Raw genomic sequence first — 20,738 nt, forward strand, 5'->3', positions numbered from 1 at the left:
GCCACTTTCAGAGTAATGCCCCAAGCATGGCTACCGTGCCAGAGCTGAGAGCCTCTTTTATTATCCCCAGCTGCCACCTTATCCTCAGAAGTAAAAGATGCCAAGCACTGGAAGGGATAACATTTTTGTCCTAGCTGATAGCTCCTAGCACGGAGCAGGCAGGAGCGGCGCCAAGGGAAGTTCCCTCCAGCCTGCACTGCCCAGGGCTGTGTCCAAGAGCTGACTGCTAGGCTGTTAGTTCACAGCTGCACATGGATGTTGGGTGCTTAGCAAATACACAGAATTAGATGACTCAGCCATACAGCAATGCCAGAGCGTTTTGAGGATAACCAGAACCACCTGACAAGGTCCAGGATTAAAATATAATATGGAATATAAGGTAGGCAGTTATGCTCAGTAAGGATGGAGCTTCTGTTTCACCGAAATTGCTCTTACTGCTGCTGAACACATAACAGAACTGGGAAAAGGAAAACATTTTTGCTCTAATTTTCAAGTAGGAAGAGGCAGTATCTTGACCATTATTAAAACCTTACATAGTAAAACACATCCTGTAAACTTGAAAAACAAGCTATATTTTTTTTATTAAAAATCAACACAATATTACATCTGAAATTACGCAAAATCCAAGATTTGTTCTAATACACAGACTTAGGCAAAATTTCTGCCCGTGTCTGGCTACTGTTATAAATTATATTGAATTGTTTTTGATAAAAACAATTTCTGTAACACTACAGGCGAATGACTTCACATGACAAAACCAGCAAATATAAATAACTTCGTAATGCAAGGAAGAGACAGACAGGAGAAGTTCTGAAAAGGCCAAAGGAAAAAAGCAGACTTCAGTAATTACATTCTCCTTCTGTTCACAGTGCCTGTGGAGCCTTCCAGTAAGTTTAAGTCAATGCCTGTGCTCGTAATGCTTTATGCCTTATGCAAGATAGACATATCTTTAAAACACTGCTATTTCAGCAGGTTTGTAATTAGCTGGACCAACCTCAGCTGCATACACACACACACACACACACACACATCTGTCTTCCACTCACAAAGGGAATAGGTTTACAGGCCCTTGCAGGATCTGTTAGCTGGCCACAGTGACTCTGATTTATTTGGCAGGGTTACAGTTCTCCTGCCGAGTCTGAAATACAGCTGATAGATAGGCAACAGAGTTCTCGAGATTCACCTGTAAACACTGCTTTGCAGTCATCCTGAGCCAGCAGGCAATCACAAATTAAAGTAAAAAGAATTATAAGTAAAGAAAAATTGAAGTAAAGAAGAATTATATTTTCTCTACACAGAACACTGGCTAACGTGAGCTTGGAGTGCACCACTTTCCTTCCACCAGTAGCCCAGAGTACCTTACAGTCCATTTCTGTATACATCATCACCTGTATTAATTCAGTTTTCCACCACATGGCCTTTTATGAGTTCTGAAGGACTGGAACTTTGAACACTAGGTAGTTTTTCATCTGCCACCCACTTAGATGTTAGGGAAATGGTAGTTGGATTTCCTTGTTTTGCAGAAGTACTTCTTGCTGTCCAAAGCTGGCAGAACATTGCTGCTGCTTAACTGAGGCAGGTACTGGAAGTAAAGCAAGAGTTACATCATGTGCAGTTGTTTGAAAGGAGGAGAAAGCATGCAGTTCATCTTTCAAACAGGAACGTAAGGTATAAAATTATTCATACTGCAGTCCTGTTCTTTTCAAACTCAGAGTCCCGAGCACCTGCAGTTTGCTCAGCAGTCCTGCTATACCTTGTCAAGAATGCACTTTCCTAAATAAACCTCATCTGTCACATTGCTGTGCTGCCTACCTCCAGTCACTCGATGGAGCTGCAGTGCAGAATTCAGCCTGCAGTGAGTTACTCTTTAACCAGGAGATTCCTTTTAGATCTGTTTAGATGTTGTACTGAAGGACACGGTTTAGTGGGAAATACTGGTGGTAGGTGGCTGGTTGGACTGGATCCTGGAGGTCTTTGCCACCTTCAGTGATTCTGTGATTTTCTCCTCGGGCTAAAATTAAGGCTGCTTCAATGTGAGAGCTTTACCTCCCCATGAAATGCCTAACCTGTTCTTGAGCCCAACTTGTGGGCACCACGTAAAGAAAACAACTTCCCTCCACAGACACTGAGCATTAAACACTACTATGAAAACATTACCCCTGGCACGTGCTTCCGTGTCAGCTTGGCTGGTTTCCGAGCTGCTTTTTCATGTTCTTTCCCCAGATCTGCCTCCTTAAGGCTGTCAAAATAGGGGTGCTGCAGCAGCTGCTCACACGTCTGCCTCTCCGCAGGGTCCATACGAAGGCAGCCCTTAGAAAAGACCAAGGATCACACAGAACATAAAGATACATAAAGGTCTGCACGATTCCATCTCTTTGCAACAGCCAATGAGTATTTACACAGATGGATGCATAAGTTATTTTTCAAGGAATTCTACAAATCTGGCTTTTTAGTGTCAGCTGGAAGCTTGCAAAGCAGCTCACACTGAACAAATGCCACCTCTGCAGAAGGCAATACTTAGAAACTAAGGCTGGAGGGACAGTTTTGTTCTATAGCAAACCATCAAGTCTCAGAAAAGTTAAGCCCATGACTTCCAGTTGAACTAGAACACTCTTCTTAAACTGAGGAAACCAGTGCATCACTAGCTGTGTTGTTCCAGGGTTTGGTGCTACCTAAAGCTGCACCTTAATTTTAATGCATTCACCCTCACAGTTTCCACTTGGTGCATCTTAATGGAACAGTTTGTTTTCCATGTCTGTGCTAAAGATGAGCGGATTAACAAGAAGCAGATTAAAAGTTTTCTCCAGTTCCCCTTCAGCTCTGTTTTTCTATGAACCTCTGATCGTTCAGCAGCCAAATCTCAAACCATCTACCATCTGAATAACAAAGCAGACTGCATTTGTTAAGTCTCAGTGTGGAGCTCAAGCTGTAGCTCCTCACCTCGTGGGCACGTGCTTGGGGTTGAGGAGCTCAGCCACATGGTGTCACTTTGCTTACCTTCATGAGAGCTAAAGCAGGGTATGAAATACTAGGAAATTTCATTTCCAATGGCTCCTGGAGAAAGAAGAAAAAAGAAAAGTAGTTGTATTAGCAAGCTTTTCTTTCACCACGCTGCCTATGGATTGCTGGTTAGTGCTGAGCTCGAGGGGAGGACGTCTGAAGGGAGCTCCTACCATGCTCTCTGGGTCCGGGATTGTTACGCCGCTGAAGAACTGGTTGGTGCTGAACACTTGCTGGTGCCTGGGAATAAGATCCCCTTTGAGCAAGGAGAAAACAGAATTAAAAGCAATCAGAACAATTGGCTGCTTTTACAGTGTCTGCTAAGAACAAGCCGATCTCCTAGCAAGGCTGGCAGCATCCAAGAGAACACTTAAAGAGACCGAGTACCATCAGAGGAGCCAACAAAATACTGCTCTGTGAACACCCCCCATCAGTCACATCAAGGAATTGGAAGTTTAACTATATTCCTAGCTAAGAATTTTACAGCCTCAGCTCACCTTTGTGCTTTTACACATTGCTCAGCAAAACATCACAGTTCTCCACTCATTCCACTATGAGTTAAACACGGAGCTCTGTTCCCTCCCAGCCCAGAAATCAATCATTGCACAGCAGCATCCACGGAGAAAACCCATCCTCATCCAGCCGTGGTGAGCCTGGTCCTTACCCAGCGTTCTCCGGATGAGGTACAGCTGGTCCACGTCCGACTTGCCGGGCCACAGCGGCACCCCGGAGAGCAGCTCCGCAAAGACGCAGCCTATTGCCCACACGTCCACAGGAGGGCCGTACTGCGTGTCCCCCACCAGCAGCTCTGGGGAGCGGTACCACCTGGTGGCCACGTAGTCTGTGTAGTAATCAGCTGGGCCAGCTGGGTTGGGGTCAGGAAGAAGAGGAACAAAGCGGGGTGTGGGGTCAGAAGGGTGCAGACACAGCTCAGGGCAGCAACAAGAGGCTGCCCAGAGAGGCTGTGGATGCCCCGTCCATCCCTGGAGGTGTTCAAGGCCAGGTTGGATGGGGCCCTGGGCACCCTGGGCTGCTGTGAGATGTGGAGGTTGGTGGCCCTGCCTGTGGTTTGGGGGGGGTTGGAGCTTCGTGATCCTTGAGGTCCCTTCTGACCCAAGCCATTCTGTGATTTTATGATCAACAGCACCTTCGGGACCCACGTGAGCTCCAGGAACAGGATGAGTCACTGCCCACCAGCAGAACACAACCTTGCAAACACTCAGGAGTTGGGAAAAACCAAGAGAATGTTTTTCTCAACATGAAAACACAGAGCTCGGCCGCAGGCCCCATGCCAGCTCTCAAAGCCCACATGATTCGCTTGAACAAGAGCTACAAAAATAAAATCAGGGGCTTTATTACGATGGAAAATGTGAAGCTATTGTTTGCAGAGATGGCACCTTCTGCCAAAGGGAGCCCTCCTGCTAGGGAGCTCCAGCTGTGCCCCAGCATTGCACAAGCAGTGGTCAGGCCAGCCGCCATCCCCGGCTCAGCACCAGCAGGGAGCTCAGGGACATCACTTACAGAGGCATTCAACTGTCTGAGCTAGCCCTGTTTAATCTGCTCTGGGGATCTCAATCCAAGCATCTCCAGTGCCTTCAGCAGAACCTCTTCGTAAAAACACACCAGCCCTTATATGTTACACAAGATGTAACATTACTGAGGTCTGAGAGCCCAAACCTGCACTTCACTGAGCCCTGCATGTATCACCCATGGAGGCAGGCAGCAGCACTCACTCAGCATGCGAGCAAATCCGAAGTCACAGAGTTTGATGACAGAGTGTTTCGTTATCAGGATGTTTTCTGGCTTTACATCTCGGTGGATGCACTAGAAACAAAATCAGAAAGTAAAAACCAATTCACATCAACAGCTATTTTAGCTTGGAAAACAGCTGTTGTTTAGCTTGGAGAAGAGAAGGCTGCAGGGAGACCTCATTGTGGCCTTCAGTGCATGAAGGGAGCGGATAAACAGGAGGGGGAACGGCTGTTTGTGAGGGTGGGTGGTGATAGGACAAGGGGAATGGTTTTAAAGTGAGACAGGGGAGGTTTGGGTTGGATATGAGGAGGAAGTTTTTCAGCCAGAGGGTGGTGAGGCACTGGAACAGGTTGCCCAAGGAGGCTGTGGATGCCCCATCCCTGCAGGCATTCAAGGCCAGGCTGGATGTGGCTCTGGGCAGCCTGGGCTGCTGGTTGGCGACCTGCACACAGCAGGGGGTTGGAACTGGATGAGCACTGTGCTCCTTTGCAACCCAGGCCATTCTGTGATTCTATGATTCTATTTAACCTGGCCCTTGGACAAAGAATTGCTCAATTTAGCTGCTGTTAGTTTCTTCTCCTAAGGGCTGAAGTGCTCCTTGCCAACCCAGCATCACAGAGTTCCTGAGAAGGGTCATTGCATAAAACCTCATCACCTGTGATCTACAGCAGGTCAGACTGTGCTATCTAATTGTTCCCCAGCTTTAAAACTCCATTAAATCTTTCAGACTGAGAAAGGGAGACAGAAAAAGTCAAATCCTAGAGGCAGGACAGACCTCTGAGCAAGTCCCTGTGTGCCAGCTTCCAGAAAGCAGAGGAGGGGTTGTAAAGCTGCTCTACCAGCTCTCACTGCTGTGGGTACACACTGCTATTTCAGATGACCATTTTCAGCAGAAATGTCATCTGACTTCTTCCCAAGAAAACTTTGCCATCAGGAAAACAGCATCAGAATCTGTGTCTCACCCAAAGGCACATCACAGCTCTTGTTAGTGCTGCTCAGAGGACTTACGTTGTGTTTGTGACAAAAGTTCACAGCTTGGAGGGTCTGCCAGGTAATGCTCCTGACCAGATGCTCCGGAACCCTGTTATAAGAGAGCACATTTTTACTATTTGGGTCAAACAATTTCACTGTTACAGGAGAAAGCAGAGCCTGTTGCAGGAGGCACAGCTCTCCTGAGAGACTGCTGTCCAAGCACGGCAGGAGGAGCTGAGGGACCATCAGCACCACTTCCCCAACTGGTCAGCACAATGAGAGAGCATGATGTATGGCAACCCAGAGCATGCCCGAGCATCTGGTGCCACTCAGCCAGTTTCAAGCTCAAAACCAATTTTATTTCCTATGTTTAATGCTGCAAGACTTTTGATTCATCATCAATAAAAAGATAAGCCAAAATGAAATGCAAGAGGCTGGCTTCAGGACACTCTCCGCTGTCAAAACAGAGAGTCTTGTGCTGATGCAGCTGTTGAAAAGCATGAGTTTCCTTGCAGAAACATCCTAGAAGGCTGAGTGCTGTGCTGACAGAAGGATGAAGCTGGTGAGACGACCCAGAACAGCGTGTGAAGAGGCATCAGCCCTCCCTTCTTAACCCTGACCATGAAAGGCTTTACCTTCTTCAGGAGCAAAGATCAAAAGCCAAGTATGGCTGTCAGGGGGAAGTTGTTTGCTGTGAGAGTGGTGAGGTGCTGGAAGAGCTGCCCAGAGAGGCTGTGGATGCCCCGTCCATCCCTGGAGGTGTTCAAGGCCAGGTTGGATGGGGCCCTGGGCAGCCTGGGCTGCTGTGAGATGTGGAGGTTGGTGGCCCTGCCTGTGGTTTGGGGTGGGTTGGAGCTTCGTGATCCTTGAGGTCCCTTCCAACCCAAGCCATTCTATGATTCTATGAATTAAGGAGGATATAATAGGTGGGAGTGTCAAAGGAACAAACCCTCTCCACCTGGAAAATGTTCCTTCTGCTCTCGTAGCTCACACTGTGTGCACATGGCGGTTTGCAGAGGAGGGTATCTGACTCCTGGGAGCTCGGCAAGGCACAGCTCAGGAAGTCCTGCCAGCCAACACACACTCCTGGACTCCACCACTGCTCTGCTACACAGCAGGTCAGTGCCATCACTATGGGCTGTGTCCATGCTGGGGGCTCTGCCACAGCCCTGACCTCTTAGCAGTGGGACACAAAGCCTCCTGCAGCCGCTCAGCCCCACTGCTGCCCAGACAGCTGCACACCACCCAATGCTCCGGCTCAGTGCCCTGCTCACCATGATCACAGAATCACAGGGTCGGAAGGGACCTCAAGGATCACGAAGCTCCAACCTCCCCCAAACCACAGGCAGGGCCACCAACCTCCACATCTCACAGCAGCCCAGGCTGCCCAGGGCCCCATCCAACCTGGCCTTGAACACCTCCAGGGATGGACGGGGCATCCACAGCCTCTCTGGGCAGCTGTTCCAGCACCTCACCACTCTCACAGCAAACAACTTCCCCCTCACATCCAACTGAAATCTGCCCTCCCTCAGCTTCAAACCATTTCCCCTTGTCCTGCTGTTATCTCCCCTTTCCAAGAGCTGACTCCCCTCCTGTCTGTAGGCTCCCTTTAGGTACTGAAGGCTGCAATGAGGTCACCCCACAGCCTTCTCTTCTCCAGGCTGAACAAGCCCAGCTCCCTCAGCCTGTCTTTGTAGGGGAGGTGCTGCAGCCCCCTGATCATCTTTGTGGCTCCTCTGGACCCTCTCCAACACCTCCCTGTCCTTCTTGTGCTGGGGGCTCCAGACCTGCACACAGCACTGCAGATGGGGCCTCACAAAGCAGAGCAGAGGGGGACAATCACCTCCCTGTCCCTGCTGGCCACCCCTCTGCTGATGATGAGCCACACCATGCAGGAGCACACGTGGGCTTATGGGCAGCCACAGGTAACCCTGGGCACCGTGATGAGAAACCTGTACCGGTATGAACGATATTCCTCTGGGAACTCTGCAGAGCTGCAGTGGGCTCCCATGGACAGCCCGGGCTCCTTTGCTCCAAGCTGCCAATGACAGAAGGGCCACTCACCCCCGGGGGTGCTTATCCAGCTCGTGGAGAACGGTGTGGTCGCAGTACTCAAAGACCAGGTGCAGCTTCCTCTTCCTCCTGAACACCTCCAGCAGGTTCACCAGGTTGGGGTGTTTCAGTTGCTGTAACACACAGCAGACAGGTCGGTTGGTTACTGCACGTACCCAGGCTTTGCAGCGCTATGAAAAGCAGCTCTCCTTGGGGAAGCACACACTAACAGACAAACACACAGTGAGGAAAACAAAGGGCTCCTCTGATAAGCGTAAAGAAACTACCTGGACTCAGCATCTCCAAGCTGTTGCCAGAATTTGGATGGGTTAACAAACACATTTCTAAGCAAGGGAGCTGCAAAGGGCATTGCCTAGGAGCCACACTAACCCTGTCTTCAAGGGGGGCTCTCCATCAGACAGAGCCTGCAAAGGAGTGGGGAGCAGAAATGCGCAAGGAGCCGCAGCTGGGGAGCACCCCAAAAACCCCTGCTGCAATTCCCCCTGTGGGAAGCAGCAGTGTTGGTTTTCCACTGCCCCCAGTGGGGTCTGCATGCTGCAGCTCTGTTTTGCACATTTCCAGCACACTCCTCAGGATCCACCTGCTGCCCACTGCTCTGTCAGACCAACGGCACACAAGCACACCGTGTCTTTGGCAAACAGCTGCTGCTGGGCCGGGCACTGCTGCCACAAACAAGCTGTTACTATTGACAGAAGGCTGAGCAGCCAGCTCTGCACTCCGTAACCCAGCGCTGCTGGGGCTGCTGCTGGCCCTGCGGCCCTCAGGATGCTGCTCCACCATCTGTGTTACCAGAGACTTCTGCAGTTCTCCTGCCTGCATCTGTAATGCTATTTAAATCTTAATGCATTGTTTGCTAAAACAGCACAGCTATCAGGCCTCCGTGCTCCTCTGACAGTAACATGGTGTTGTTACATATGTAGGGGCTCGATAAGGGATGAGTGGATAGCATGAGAGGCATCGGGAAACACTGTGACCTGCAGAAGTGTCCCTCTGCTTTGGGGAGCTGAGGGCCACCTCCAGAGAGCAAAGCTGGGCAGCTCTGTGGAAGGGAGAATTGCAGTAAGCAGCCATGTGCTGGGAGCATGGAGAAAGGAGCTGGGAATCACAGAATCCTAGAATGTCCTGGGTTGCAAAGGAGCACAGTGCTGATCCAGTCCCAACCCCCTGCTGTGTGCAGGTGGCCAACCAGCAGCCCAGGCTGCCCAGAGCCACATCCAGCCTGGCCTTGAATGCCTGCAGGGATGGGGCATCCACAGCCTCCTTGGGCAACCTAAGGAACAGAACAGAACATCATTCTCTGCAGCTCTGTGGGGTTTTGTTAACTTCAGAGCCTTACAACCTTGGTGGACTGCAAGAATGCGGTGTGCCCAGGCTGACTGCATGGCTCCTGTGAAGAAAACACCTTCTAGGGCTCCTTTGGCGTTTGTAAAGCTGTTCTTCTCCTGCCCCGCTGTGGCTGCCCCCCTACCAACGCTGTGTTACAGCAAAGGAAGGGAAATGTAGGAACAAAGGGCTCCTATGGCTGTGGCGCGGCTGCCTCAGGGTGCCATGGAGACCAAACGAACACAAGAGCAGAAAGAGGCAGGCTGAGCAAAGGGCTGCGAGCCACAAAGCTACGGACACAACCTCCTGCTCCGGGGGAGAAACCCCCAAAACCACGAGGACAGAGGCCGGGTCAAACCATCGGGAGTGCGGCCATCCCTTCCATGGGCACAGCGGCCAGGTCAACCCCTCTCCGCAGCGCACCGGACGGATGCTCGCCGCTCCCCGCGCGGTGCCGCCCACCTTCAGCATGCGGATCTCCCGCAGCGCGATTTTCCGGATCACCGGGTCCTCTTCGGACTCCAGGAACTTCTTGATGGCCACGATCTGGCCCGTCTCCCTGTTGCGGCACTTGAAGACGACGCCGTACGAGCCCTCCCCGAGCTTGCCCAGCTTCTCGTAACGCTCCATGGCGCGGCTGCGCCCCCGACCTGAGCCCGGAGCCGCGGTCAGCGCCGCCCCGGGGCGGGGAGGAGGAGGAGGAGCTGCGCCCGGGGCCGCCGGGACGGGCACGGTGCTCTCCCCCGAGATCCGAGGGCAGCAGGGAGCGGGGAGGCTGATCCCGGACCTGGAGCAGCCCGGCGGGCTCCTACCAGCAGTAATCCTTCTGTCTCTTTAGCTCTGCGTTCTCTTTCCGCGTGCTCCAGTTGTGGGATGAGGTCACCTTATGTCCTCGCACACACTGCGCGGGAGCGGGGGGGTCACCGTCCCTGGAGGCGTTCCAGAGCCGTGGAGATGTGGCACTGAGGGATGTGGGCAGTGGGCAGGGTGGGTGGGATGGGGGTGGGTTTGGAGAACTCGGGTCAGAGAACTCACTCTTCTGAGTGATTCTACGGTTCTCTGTGCGATGTCCCCCAGCAGAACTGCAGGTCACCGAGGTGTCCTGGCTCCATCAGGACTGCAGTGGCACTCAGCCCCGCCTGTGGCCCTTCCCACCGACTGCCACGAAGGCAGAGATCAGCTTACCGAGGTCCATCCGACGAGGCATCGTTCCCAGCAAGTGCACCGCACCACACCGAGGTATCGAATAAAAGCATCGTTTATTTGGCATAGACTGAAACGAGCAGCAACAGAAACAGCAGCAGAACAAAAAGCCTCAGTTGCCCAAATGGGAACGCATTCCATCAGTCTCGGTTACAATCTATGAAACAAAACAGTTCAGAAAGTCTCAACAAACAGAGACGGCGCCCATCGGAGGCAGCCCGACATGGGCCATGTGGCCACTGGTGCCAAACTGCTCAGAGGAAGCAGGGAGGCTTTGCAGTGGGAATCAGCACCTCACAGCTATGTGCACAACGCCCGTCCGTAAAACCAGACTGCACATTTCTGAACACACCGTGAGAAACAGCTCCAAAAGGGGGTTTGATTACAGGAGGACTTTCCTAGAGCCCTTCTATATGATTCAGAAGATCACCAGCCCCCCGTGTCACTCCCAGTACCTTCCCTTGGTTATCTTTGCATGGCAGCATCCTGACCTAAAGGGTATTGGCTCCAGTTATTCCCCATAAACACTTAAATGTTACGTGCAGATTTCTCTCAGTCTTGGAGATCTCCCTGAGGTCTATGTAGTGATGAAGCCCAAACTAACTTCTGCAGTGAGTGAAATGAGCGCAAACACTTCCTCTACAACCTCCACATGCTGTGCTTCACTTTTCTTTGCTTCTGCAGTAGAGCTGCTGCTGTAATCCAGGGGCTGCACCACCTGGGGCTGCTCCCCCAGCACTGCTCACCCTGCACTGCCACTGCAGGGCACCCAGCTCAGGGCTGGAGAGCTCAGCTTCCTTCACACGTGGAACTTAAACCTCTCCCTCTCTAGTGCCCATCCAGCTGCCCACTCAGCCAACTTCCAAGCTTTGGTGGTGGCTGACTTTTGGGTTCTGAGCTTACATCAGTTATCGAACCCTGATATGGATATGGAACTGAAAAGCCAGACTTGATGTAAACCTCAAGTCAGTAACAAGAATTGCTTCTGAATGACACTGCTGAGTGGATAAAGCACTACACACCATGCAGTCTGTTGGTGCTCCTTCCTGACCTTCAGAACACCCACACCTGGTAACAAAGCACATTACTGATGCACCACGTGTGTGAGCTCATCCCATCAGTGTTCAATTCCAACCAGGCAGGTTGGTGCCCACGCAGACATCCCTGTGCTCCATCTGTCAGGTTGGGAGTTCAGTCAACCTCCTCCAGCTCTGCTCGCAGCTTCGAGCCAGGCCCAGCTCAGTGCCACGCTTCCATTCCCGCCCCTTACAGCGATGCACAAAGCTCCCAACCCATCTCTCTTAGGGCAGCAGGATGGATGCTGCATGCTGCAGGGTTCCATTAAGTTCTTTGCAGAGGGAGTGGTGAGGTGCTGGAACAGCTGCCCAGAGAGGCTGTGGATGCCCCGTCCATCCCTGGAGGTGTTCAAGGCCAGGTTGGATGGGGCCCTGGGCAGCTCTGAAATGTGGAGGTTGGTGGCCCTGCCTGTGGTGGGGGGTTGGAGCTTCGTGATCTTTGAGGTCCCTTCCAGCCCAAGCCATTCTATGATTCCATGATTTCAGAGCCTTCCAATCTCAACAAAGCACTGCTCTGCCTACAGACTGAAGCAAGCAGGTGGACGTAAGGTAGCAAAACCAGATGCCATCATCAGCCCGAGGTACCTCAAAGTCTTAATGAACGAGAAAGACGAATGAACCCACGTGGCTTTTTAATGGAGGAACAAAACCAGAAAGAACAACGCAGCTGACAGAACAGGGAAAGGGAAGAGGTGATGGAAAGCTTTAATACAGAATACTGCTTCTTATCGTATTTATTTATACCACCCAGTGGGGAACGCGGCACCCAAAGCCCAACAGGAGGAGGAGGGCAGAGCAGAGGGCCGTGCAGCTCCGCTCTCCCCTTGGGAACAGCATAAATAATCTACACGTCAGGGCAGCCCGATACACGACGCTTCCATTCATTAAGGATGATGCCCAGGTGCAGTTTCCACCTCCCGTCACCAGGCTCATCCCTAACTTGTGAAAATAAAGCATATATATTTTGTACATTTATATATATATATAAATATATATATATAGATATAAAAATACACGCCGCCGGTCAGCTGGATACACATGCACACATGCACACACACACGGGTGTGTATGGCACACACCCACCCGGTAGCAACACATCAATACCACCACTATATTTTGTGTACACAACCCCTATGTCTAGCAAGTAAGAAAATCCCTTTTATGGCAATTCTGCAGGCAAGAAGAAAATCAATACAAAATACTTGGTTGTACAAAACTGCATTTTTACAAAGTCCGACGCTGTAACATAGCCTCAGTAATGCACTACATCTCTACAAGGAAAAGAATCATCAAATCTTTATACAATTGTAAAAAAAAAACCAACCAAACCAAACCTGTGAGCTGCTCTGCAACCTTCCTGTGCTAAAAGTTAGATCCGTTACACCACCCTAGCAGCAGATTAATAAATAAGGATTAAATAGTCTATAGTACAAAGCCATACCGATGGCAGACTTAAAACCAAAGAGCTCTGCGGATACTTTCACTCCCTACACAATTTGGGTTTTTTAATTAAGAATAAGACTCGGTATAAAAGGGGGAAACAGCCACTAGGTCTGTATCTACAGAATGCACGGGAAACCCGAGGGAAGTAAAATAATTAACAGTTTATGGCACCTTTACTGAATAACATTATTTTAAAGGCTCTGTTTCCCTACACTAATGAGTAAAGGGCTACTTATATCATAGCTTTTATTAAGCAAACTTGACATAACCAACCACACAGTGGCAAGAGACAGAACCAGCTGTTCCCAGCTGCAAAAATGTATTGATTTCCACCTGAAAACAGCAAAATGTAGGTGTCAAGAGAAGAAAAGAGTCACAGTCCCACATGTACTGAGTTTCCTAATGCTCCTTTTTCCTCCCGCGGTGAATCCCCCACGTTGGGTCACTGCAGCTCAGTAACTGTTTTCATGGCCAGCCAAGATGTAGAGGTTGCTGTGTGCAGTTGGGTTCTCCGTCGGCCTGCTCTCCAGCACCACCACTCTGCAACCAAACACAAACAACAGCCAAGCAGTCAGCAGCAAAGCACGGAGTACGTGGTTGTTAAGGCTTTCTCAAGGCTGGGGAGAGAGGAGCTCCTAAATATTGGGGCATTTTGTCCCTTAAACCCGTTACCTCGTTTCCCACTCCGCAGCATCTCTTCCTTAACAACACTAAGGCAAACAAGGGCCAGGGGAGCAGTCTGCCCTCCGACCCACAGGCAGCCCCTCCTGTCCTTCCCTTCTGCACCTCCATAGCTCTGATGGGATCCAAGACAGAAAGGTGTTACTGGAGCTCACCTGAATGTAGTAAGAAAGTCTTCTGTCTGGACAGTGATAAAAGGAGGAACTGGGCAGCTTGAGAAGGATGGAAAAAACTGCACATAGCAGCAAAAGCTTATTCTTGTGATCAGCTTGCTCTACTGGGGGTCAGTGGGAAGGAAATCACCACTGCCTGTCTTAGAATCCTAGAATGGCCTGGGTTGCAAAGGAGCACAGTGCTCACCCAGTTCCACCCCCCTGCTGTGTGCAGGTCGCCAACCAGCAGCCCAGGCTGCCCAGAGCCACATCCAGCCTGGCCTTGAATGCCTGCAGGGATGGGGCATCCACAGCTCCTTGGGCAACCTGTTCCACTGCCTCACCACCCTCTGGCTGGAAAACTTCCTCCCAATATCTAACCATGCAACAACACAACAGGCAGAGCCCTGCCAGAGGCTGCACAGCGTTTGTATCTCTGCGGTCAGAGGTGGCTGTGGGAAGAACACTCAATTCCAATGGCAGTGCTCAGGTACAACGAGCCCCCTGTGACTCAGGTGCACAGCAAAGACTGCAGAGGGGAAATACACAAATACACACACCCAAAAGAACTGGGGCAGCTTCAGCAAAGATCTCCCACCTGGAGGCAGCAGTGTGCACTGCAGTGTTAGGGCTAACAAGGTGAATGCACCACGGCACATTCAAACCTCAAAGAGCTCAAGTTTGCTTCACTATTTCCACATCTCAGGGTCCAGAGCAGCAAAGGCCTTTTCAGAAGTGATCTGTGGCCAAGATAGTGTCAGTTCAGCATGAAAGTCATCACAGCTATTGCAGGTAGAAACAGTGAGACCTGTCCTCCAGGACTGCCTACAGATGGATCTGTTGTGGGATGGAACCCCATCCTTGTGGAAAGCTCATTTAAAGAAAAGAGGTGTATGTTTCTTCACACTGATTACCTGTCAGAGCCCAGTAAGCGAAAAACCCTGGTTTCATCTGATATCTCCTGGGTAACCTGCAGAAAAATGGAGATATTAAGGTCCATTTCAGAGGCAAAATGAGATGCCCTGGTCTGAGCTGGAAGGAAGAAAGAAATCAAAAATGCAAATATGATTCAGTCAAAATTACAGGACTGAATCAGATAAACTAGTAGTAAATAAAGAACTTCATAAAGTAAAGCTTATTTTAAATCATTTTTCTTACTGCTGCTTACACCAGATCTGCACAGCCTCTGCACAGAGCCCCTGGGTGATACTCCTGGAAACAGAGGTGCTTAAAGCACAGTGTGAGCTTTTCAAGGGCAACACATCAGGGAAGTCAGAGAAAGCGAGCAGCAAGCTGAAACAGGGCCAACACCGGGCACAAGCACTGTCACCTGGGGAGCAGCTGGAGGAGCCTAAGGAGCAACTGGTAAATAAGGAGCAGGACTCAGTCAAACCAGGAGACACTGGGAGGTTACTCACTTCATCTGACTTGAAGCTCTTGCCCTGCATGCCGTGTTTCCAGAAGGCCAGCACGCTGTCCTGAAGGCACACTGCAGAGGAGGAACACAAACTCAGACCCAGGCCTGGTTTATCAGAACCAGGAAATCTGGGATTCTCACCAGCAGTGATAATGGGAACCACGTGGACAAAGAACATGTGAGACTTTGACTCGTGACAGAAGGACAAAGCTAAAATCTGGATAAAAACCTGGTTGGAAACACCATTTGGATCTGAGGCACACATTACTTTCTACAGTTCAGCTCCAAGCACACCACTCACACACTCACTGTTTGCCAAGACAAGACACAGCCCTCTGTTTTTTCCCCTTTTTTCCCATCATTTCCCTGGCTTTTTATTTTCCTACTGATTTGATTCTGGAGACAGCAGCAAGAAGTGCAGAGACGCACTGCCAGCAGCACTGGGGATTGCTGGAAATTACAGCTCAGTGCAGAGATTACTTCTACTTCAAAACAGACAGGAGCATGAAGAATGGGGAGGACTCTGCCACTCAGGCCAAAGAGAGAGCACAGTGAACCACCAGCTCTGAATGATTTCATTACCAGATTCTTTAAAATAATGGTTGAAGAACCCAGTATTCTTTAAGCAGTAGTGCAGAAACTTTGTTTATACAACACTTTGTTTTCCTCGTGTTTCTGCTCAGCACTAGCTGTGTCCCAGATGCACACACCAAAGGCACTCAGCACAGCCCTGGGAGCAGAGGTTTTCTCTACAGCCAACTCATCTTCACCACTGACTGGCCACGCACCAGCTGGCAGCTGCCCTCCTTCCCCCATTCTCAGCCCTTCAGAGCAGATAACCCAAACACTCACCCACTGACTCAATGCAGAAATCAAAGCTCAGCTCCGAGGCCAACTTCTTGCTTGACTTCAGTTTCCCTTGTAAATTCACTATTTTCACAAATTCTTAAGGAAAGCAGAAAAACAAGCATTAAAAGCCATGCCTGCAAAGGATTACTGATGGCATGAAGTACGAAATACTACTTTCAACTTTTAGGTACAAAACCAAAATGCCCACATCTGACAGCTGTGCTGTGTGCCCCAAACAAGCCCTTCTCTCAATATGAATAGAGAAAACTTTCTTACAGATTTCATGTCTTTAGACTTTACTGATGGCCTTCCTGAAAATACCCAGCTTGGTGCAGGAATGCAAACGCAACACCAAGGCTGCAAATGTAGGCAGATTAAGTCAGTGCAGAGTTCCCAGCCAGGTACTGACCTCTGAGGCATACAAATCACTCTACAGTCATTGTGTGTGTATCTGAATGCTCATCTGCAATGCTGCATTACAATGTGTTGGGAAAGAAGCAAGAATGATGAGCCTATTGAGAGGGAAAGTGGAATTGTGAGAGCCAAAGTGAAAAGCAAGCATCAGTTACCTGTGTGGTGTGTGTTAGGAATGGTTATGTACAAATGAGTAATGGAGAGAGAACATTTAATTAATGGCAGGGGTGAAATGACTGTGGCCAAAGAGTTGTGTGAGGGCAGCAGGCTGCCCAGTGGTGCTCATCACTTACTGTCCAGGCAGACCAGCACGGTGTCTCTTTCCAGCTGTGTCACATGAATGGCATCCAGCTGCTGATTGCCTTGTGGAAAAGGGAAGAGATGATTTTATCTCACATCGAAAAACTGAGCTCAGAGACCCCCTCAAACTCTGCTGATTGCCACAGCGTTTTCATGTACTACAAACGTTCTGCAATCTACTCTATTTGCTATTCTTTTATCCTTTTCTTAAGTGCTGCACAATCCAAGAATGCTGTGGGAGCAGAGCAGGGCCCAGGGACAAGCCCGTTAGCTCCAAGCATGTACTCAATATGAAAGCACTACCAGTCAGTGGCAATGAATGAAATACATTTCATGCTACAGTTTAGCACAGCAAGTCAGCTTCCTTCAAGAAGAGGAATTATAATGAACAAAAGGAATCATTAAGGAATCTTTCCCCCTATAAAAAGTGCTCTTTTCCCCTGAACTCACATCTGGAAAGATTATCGTGCTAATATTGAACTAGAGTTGAATGGTTTGCATACTTTGTAATTAATGAAGTTCTCATCACAGCTGTATTTAAATGTAAAGAAGTATATCCAAGAAAGCCAGCAAAGCAAAGCGTCTGCAAGATATCAAGCAGCTTTTGAAGATAAACCAAAACATTCTACTTCTTAATAGGCAGCTGAAGACAACAGCCCTCCCCCAGGGGCTGGAGGACAGACAGGAATGCATTTATGTGAGTCTTGACACAGGAATGAAGGGGAAAGAGCATTAAGACTGACCCCAGCAAATGAGAATGCAACCAGCAGGGTCTGCATTACTATTTAAGGAAATTTAATAAGAGACGTGTCTAAAAATGAAGTCTTTAGGATAGTTCACACTGAGGTTGGCAAATCATCACAAGAGGAACTTGGGATCAGCTTCAATGCACTCTGTGTAGGGAGGCTGCCTCATTTTGCCTAGCACAAAGGTTTCCAAGTGACTTCTGAGGATATTCAGCAGTTAGCAGGCTATAGGACAGCTGCAGGACAGCCCAGCTTTACCTGCACCGATTTCTGTAAACCACGAAGAAGCAGAGTTCAAGTTGATTGTCTCAAAGTGAACGACCTGGTTTGGCTCAGCACCTTTACTGATAGCGACGCAGACCATGGGGTACTCCTGCTCTGGGATCACCAGCATCTCAAAGACATTCAGAGGGCTCGGCAAAGGAAAATCAAAGTGCTGGGGGGAAAAAGCAACACAGGCATTTGTGAAGTTTCCCTCTGCCTTGGAGGTGTGACGCTTAAAATGGCACGCGCAAAGTGTAAAAGATACAGGAGTGCTCTGCTCTGCTGCTAAGTGTGTTTTTAAGCTGTGCAGGCTATGACCTGTGCTAGTCCATTCTGCTGGCACTGGGCTAGATCCAGCACTGCAATGATTTCAGCCGCTGGTTTTTTTAATCAGTGTGTGTCAAGCCACATCTTCAAGGGCTCAGAACTCGCAAATGCGACCAGATGGAGATGGAGATGGACTCTCCATTACAGATTCCACAAAGGTTATTTCAAAACCATGTCGCAGTTAGGATGATGGGGCAGGGAAGAGAGACAAGCAAAAGCAAATGTTCCAAACCAAAAGGAAATATTTACCTTTATTAACATGAATTTCTGCATTGGCTCATACCACTGTAACAGAACAATTCCAGACTGCAACGCACCGCAGAGGTACTTGTGTCCTGTGTATGGATTTCTTACTATAAGAAACAAACAAACAGAACAACAAAATCAAACCTTTTTCATTCCAGAAGACTAAATGGAAATAAAAATTGCAGATATCTTTACAAATGATTCAACAACCAGCCCCACTTTCACACTGATAACCGTTTTCTGTGCTACGTTCCAAATGAGTGCAATTACCCTTCTAATTACTAACAACAAGCATGTGTTAAGTTCCAGAGAAGAGGCCAGAAAACAGTACCACCTTTGTCCCGTGGCTGAGGAAGAGGAGTAAAAGGTCTGGGTTCAGTTGTGACTTAAATAAAAACCATTTCCAAGCAGTCCACATGCCCAGAGACTCCCTGTGAGCTCTGACAGCTAATGCAATAAATATGATGGAGAGTTGGTTGGTTTTTTTGGCTCAGTTACATACAAGAGCAGCCTAACGTCGGGAATTATTTATAAATATGCCTACTGGAGACACCTGAGATGAGCTGAACAGGATCGCCACGTTCACAGCTGGGTACCTGGTTCTCTGCTTGAGCAGAAGTGTAACATAATATCTCAGACAGTGCTGGGTCAGTTTTCAAACAGACACAGAACTGGCATCCTCCACTGGGTTTCCCAATGGATCTTGCTCTAGATAGCAACATGTTTAGGTTAAGAGTTGGTATGAAAAATTTCTGTTGAAGTGATAGGACAAGGGGGAATGGTTTTAAAGTGAGACAGGGGAGGTTTGGGTTGGATATGAGAAGGAAGTTTTTCAGCCAGAGGGTGGTGAGGCACTGGAACAGGTTGCCCAAGGAGGCTGTGCATGCCCCATCCCTGCAGGCATTCAAGGCCAGGCTGGATGTGGCTCTGGGCAGCCTGGGCTGCTGGTTGGCGACCTGCACACAGCAGGGGGTTGGAACTGGATGAGCACTGTGCTCCTTTGCAACACAGGCTGTTCTAGGATTATGTGACTCCCCGCATCAATTAAATGGAAAGTTATGCATGTACTCACCTATACAGCATTTGTGACACCCTTTTGTGTCAGGAATCTTTGTCGTCAAGGCAAACTTCCTGCAACAACAGGTACAAAAAGCACATCAACGAGAGAGGCTGAGGACCTTCCATGCTCCCAACCCATCCGTATTCCAAAGCACTGTCATCTGTTACAAATTGCAAGAGAAAGACCTGTACCTTGGTAATATTTTGTCAGGAAACCTATGGGTTTGGATGTGAGCAGCTAGTCCTGTTTTTTTGGCTTGTTCAAACAAAGCTATCAGATTATGGGAGTAGAGCTGGAACGTCTTCCCTGCAAGAGAGAAGAGCACACACTGCTGTGGCACACGTGCCTCCACCAGGGAGCCGTGCACGATAGGAAAATGTATGTAGAGAAAATTACCTTCTAGAAAAATGGACCACATGCGTCAGATATTTCAAGTCCAATTAGGAAGAAAAATAAAACAAGACAACGATAATAATGCATATAGAGAAGACATGGCATTCAATGCAAAGTTCATTAACACTAACAAAGCTCTGAAAGTTACCCACGCATTTTTAGAAGGCTGTAATTACACAACACCAATTAACTACCCCGGGACATTTATCTATAAATCAGTGGAAGTGGTGTAACACAAAACCCACATCTTTAAAGGCACAAGGCTGCACTCGGTCTGTGTGTCACACCACTCCTGTTTCCCTGCTGGAAATTCCAGGAGAGCAGCACAATTTTTTGCCACCAATCCATGTGCTGGATTAACAGCACCTCACTGCCACCTCCTCCTTGAACTTCAAGCTGGTTTTATTTCCTAACTCTGGCTCATTCCAACCATGCAGCCAGGCTACAGCAAGGGATCAAACCCAGCAGCAACATCGCAGTAATGCAGCTGCATTAGCAAGCTTGAGCTTAATCCTCTCTTAACTTGGTTATGATGTTTGAGAGTGCCCTTACTGCAGCTCTCCCAGCTCAGGAACCAAAGAGGAGGACGTTCCACACTCTCTGGGTGCTTTTATCAAAGGACAGCTTCAGCAGTTTGACGAACACCAATGGTTTTTCAAGCTAACACCAAATCTTTTCCAAACTGATTAAGTTAATAAAACGGTGGGAAACCATGGCCAAGAGATTCTACCACCTGAATTTTAGCTGTGGTAATCTTCCCAACTAAAACACTCATGAAAAAACCTTCCTATACAAACACAAGGAACAGTGCAATTTTCTACTTCAGAACAGTGAATTCGGTACTGAATTACGATTTAAGTGCTTCTCTTTATCATTTTTTAATTTTTTCTTCTACTTATACATACCTGACAAGGACATTAAGGTGTTATTGATAACATACAGCCAGGTGCACTTTCGGGGAAACAACTGAAAAGAGAAATTGATTCCATTAGTAGAAGCACACAGGGATTCATCCCCACGGCTTTCTCTGCCTGCTCCACATCTGTC

At 48.9% G+C, this 20,738-nt stretch overlaps 2 protein-coding genes and 1 long non-coding RNA gene across 5 annotated transcripts in view; 1 reads left to right on the forward strand and 2 right to left on the reverse strand.

Annotated features, from left to right (window-relative positions):
• Positions 1 to 551: 551 nt before the first annotated feature.
• Positions 552 to 9,750, reverse strand: CDKL1 (cyclin dependent kinase like 1). Its single transcript, XM_010712147.4, has 9 exons — positions 9,583 to 9,750; positions 7,789 to 7,910; positions 5,761 to 5,833; positions 4,734 to 4,824; positions 3,665 to 3,865; positions 3,174 to 3,256; positions 2,998 to 3,054; positions 2,158 to 2,310; positions 552 to 1,582 (listed from the first exon to the last, which is right to left on the reverse strand). The coding sequence occupies exons 1-9, from the start codon at positions 9,748 to 9,750 to the stop codon at positions 1,481 to 1,483; spliced, it is 1,050 nt and encodes a 349-aa protein (XP_010710449.2). The 3' UTR covers positions 552 to 1,480.
• A 46-nt stretch (positions 9,751 to 9,796) lies between these two features.
• On the forward strand, positions 9,797 to 13,110 carry LOC116216705 (uncharacterized). The gene is made up of 2 exons (XR_014883818.1): positions 9,797 to 9,937; positions 10,201 to 13,110. It is a non-coding gene; the product is annotated as an uncharacterized LOC116216705 (long non-coding RNA).
• The window catches only part of MAP4K5 (mitogen-activated protein kinase kinase kinase kinase 5), a 59,757-nt gene continuing 51,033 nt past the window's right edge, over positions 12,015 to 20,738 (reverse strand). For all 3 annotated transcript variants that reach the window (XM_085225914.1, XM_085225915.1, XM_085225916.1), the window contains 10 exons: positions 20,597 to 20,657; positions 19,490 to 19,604; positions 19,311 to 19,369; positions 18,242 to 18,345; positions 17,660 to 17,837; positions 16,649 to 16,717; positions 15,945 to 16,037; positions 15,094 to 15,164; positions 14,590 to 14,645; positions 12,015 to 13,382 (listed from right to left, as the gene is read on the reverse strand). In XM_085225914.1, coding sequence (XP_085082040.1) covers positions 13,295 to 13,382; positions 14,590 to 14,645; positions 15,094 to 15,164; positions 15,945 to 16,037; positions 16,649 to 16,717; positions 17,660 to 17,837; positions 18,242 to 18,345; positions 19,311 to 19,369; positions 19,490 to 19,604; positions 20,597 to 20,657 — 894 coding nt within the window. In that variant the 3' untranslated portion in view covers positions 12,015 to 13,294. The remainder of the gene's footprint in view (positions 13,383 to 14,589; positions 14,646 to 15,093; positions 15,165 to 15,944; positions 16,038 to 16,648; positions 16,718 to 17,659; positions 17,838 to 18,241; positions 18,346 to 19,310; positions 19,370 to 19,489; positions 19,605 to 20,596; positions 20,658 to 20,738) is intronic.

Source organism: Meleagris gallopavo, chromosome 5, assembly GCF_905368555.1.
Source record: "Meleagris gallopavo chromosome 5, MGAL_WU_HG_1.1, whole genome shotgun sequence".
NCBI classification, from domain to species: Eukaryota; Metazoa; Chordata; class Aves; order Galliformes; family Phasianidae; genus Meleagris; species Meleagris gallopavo.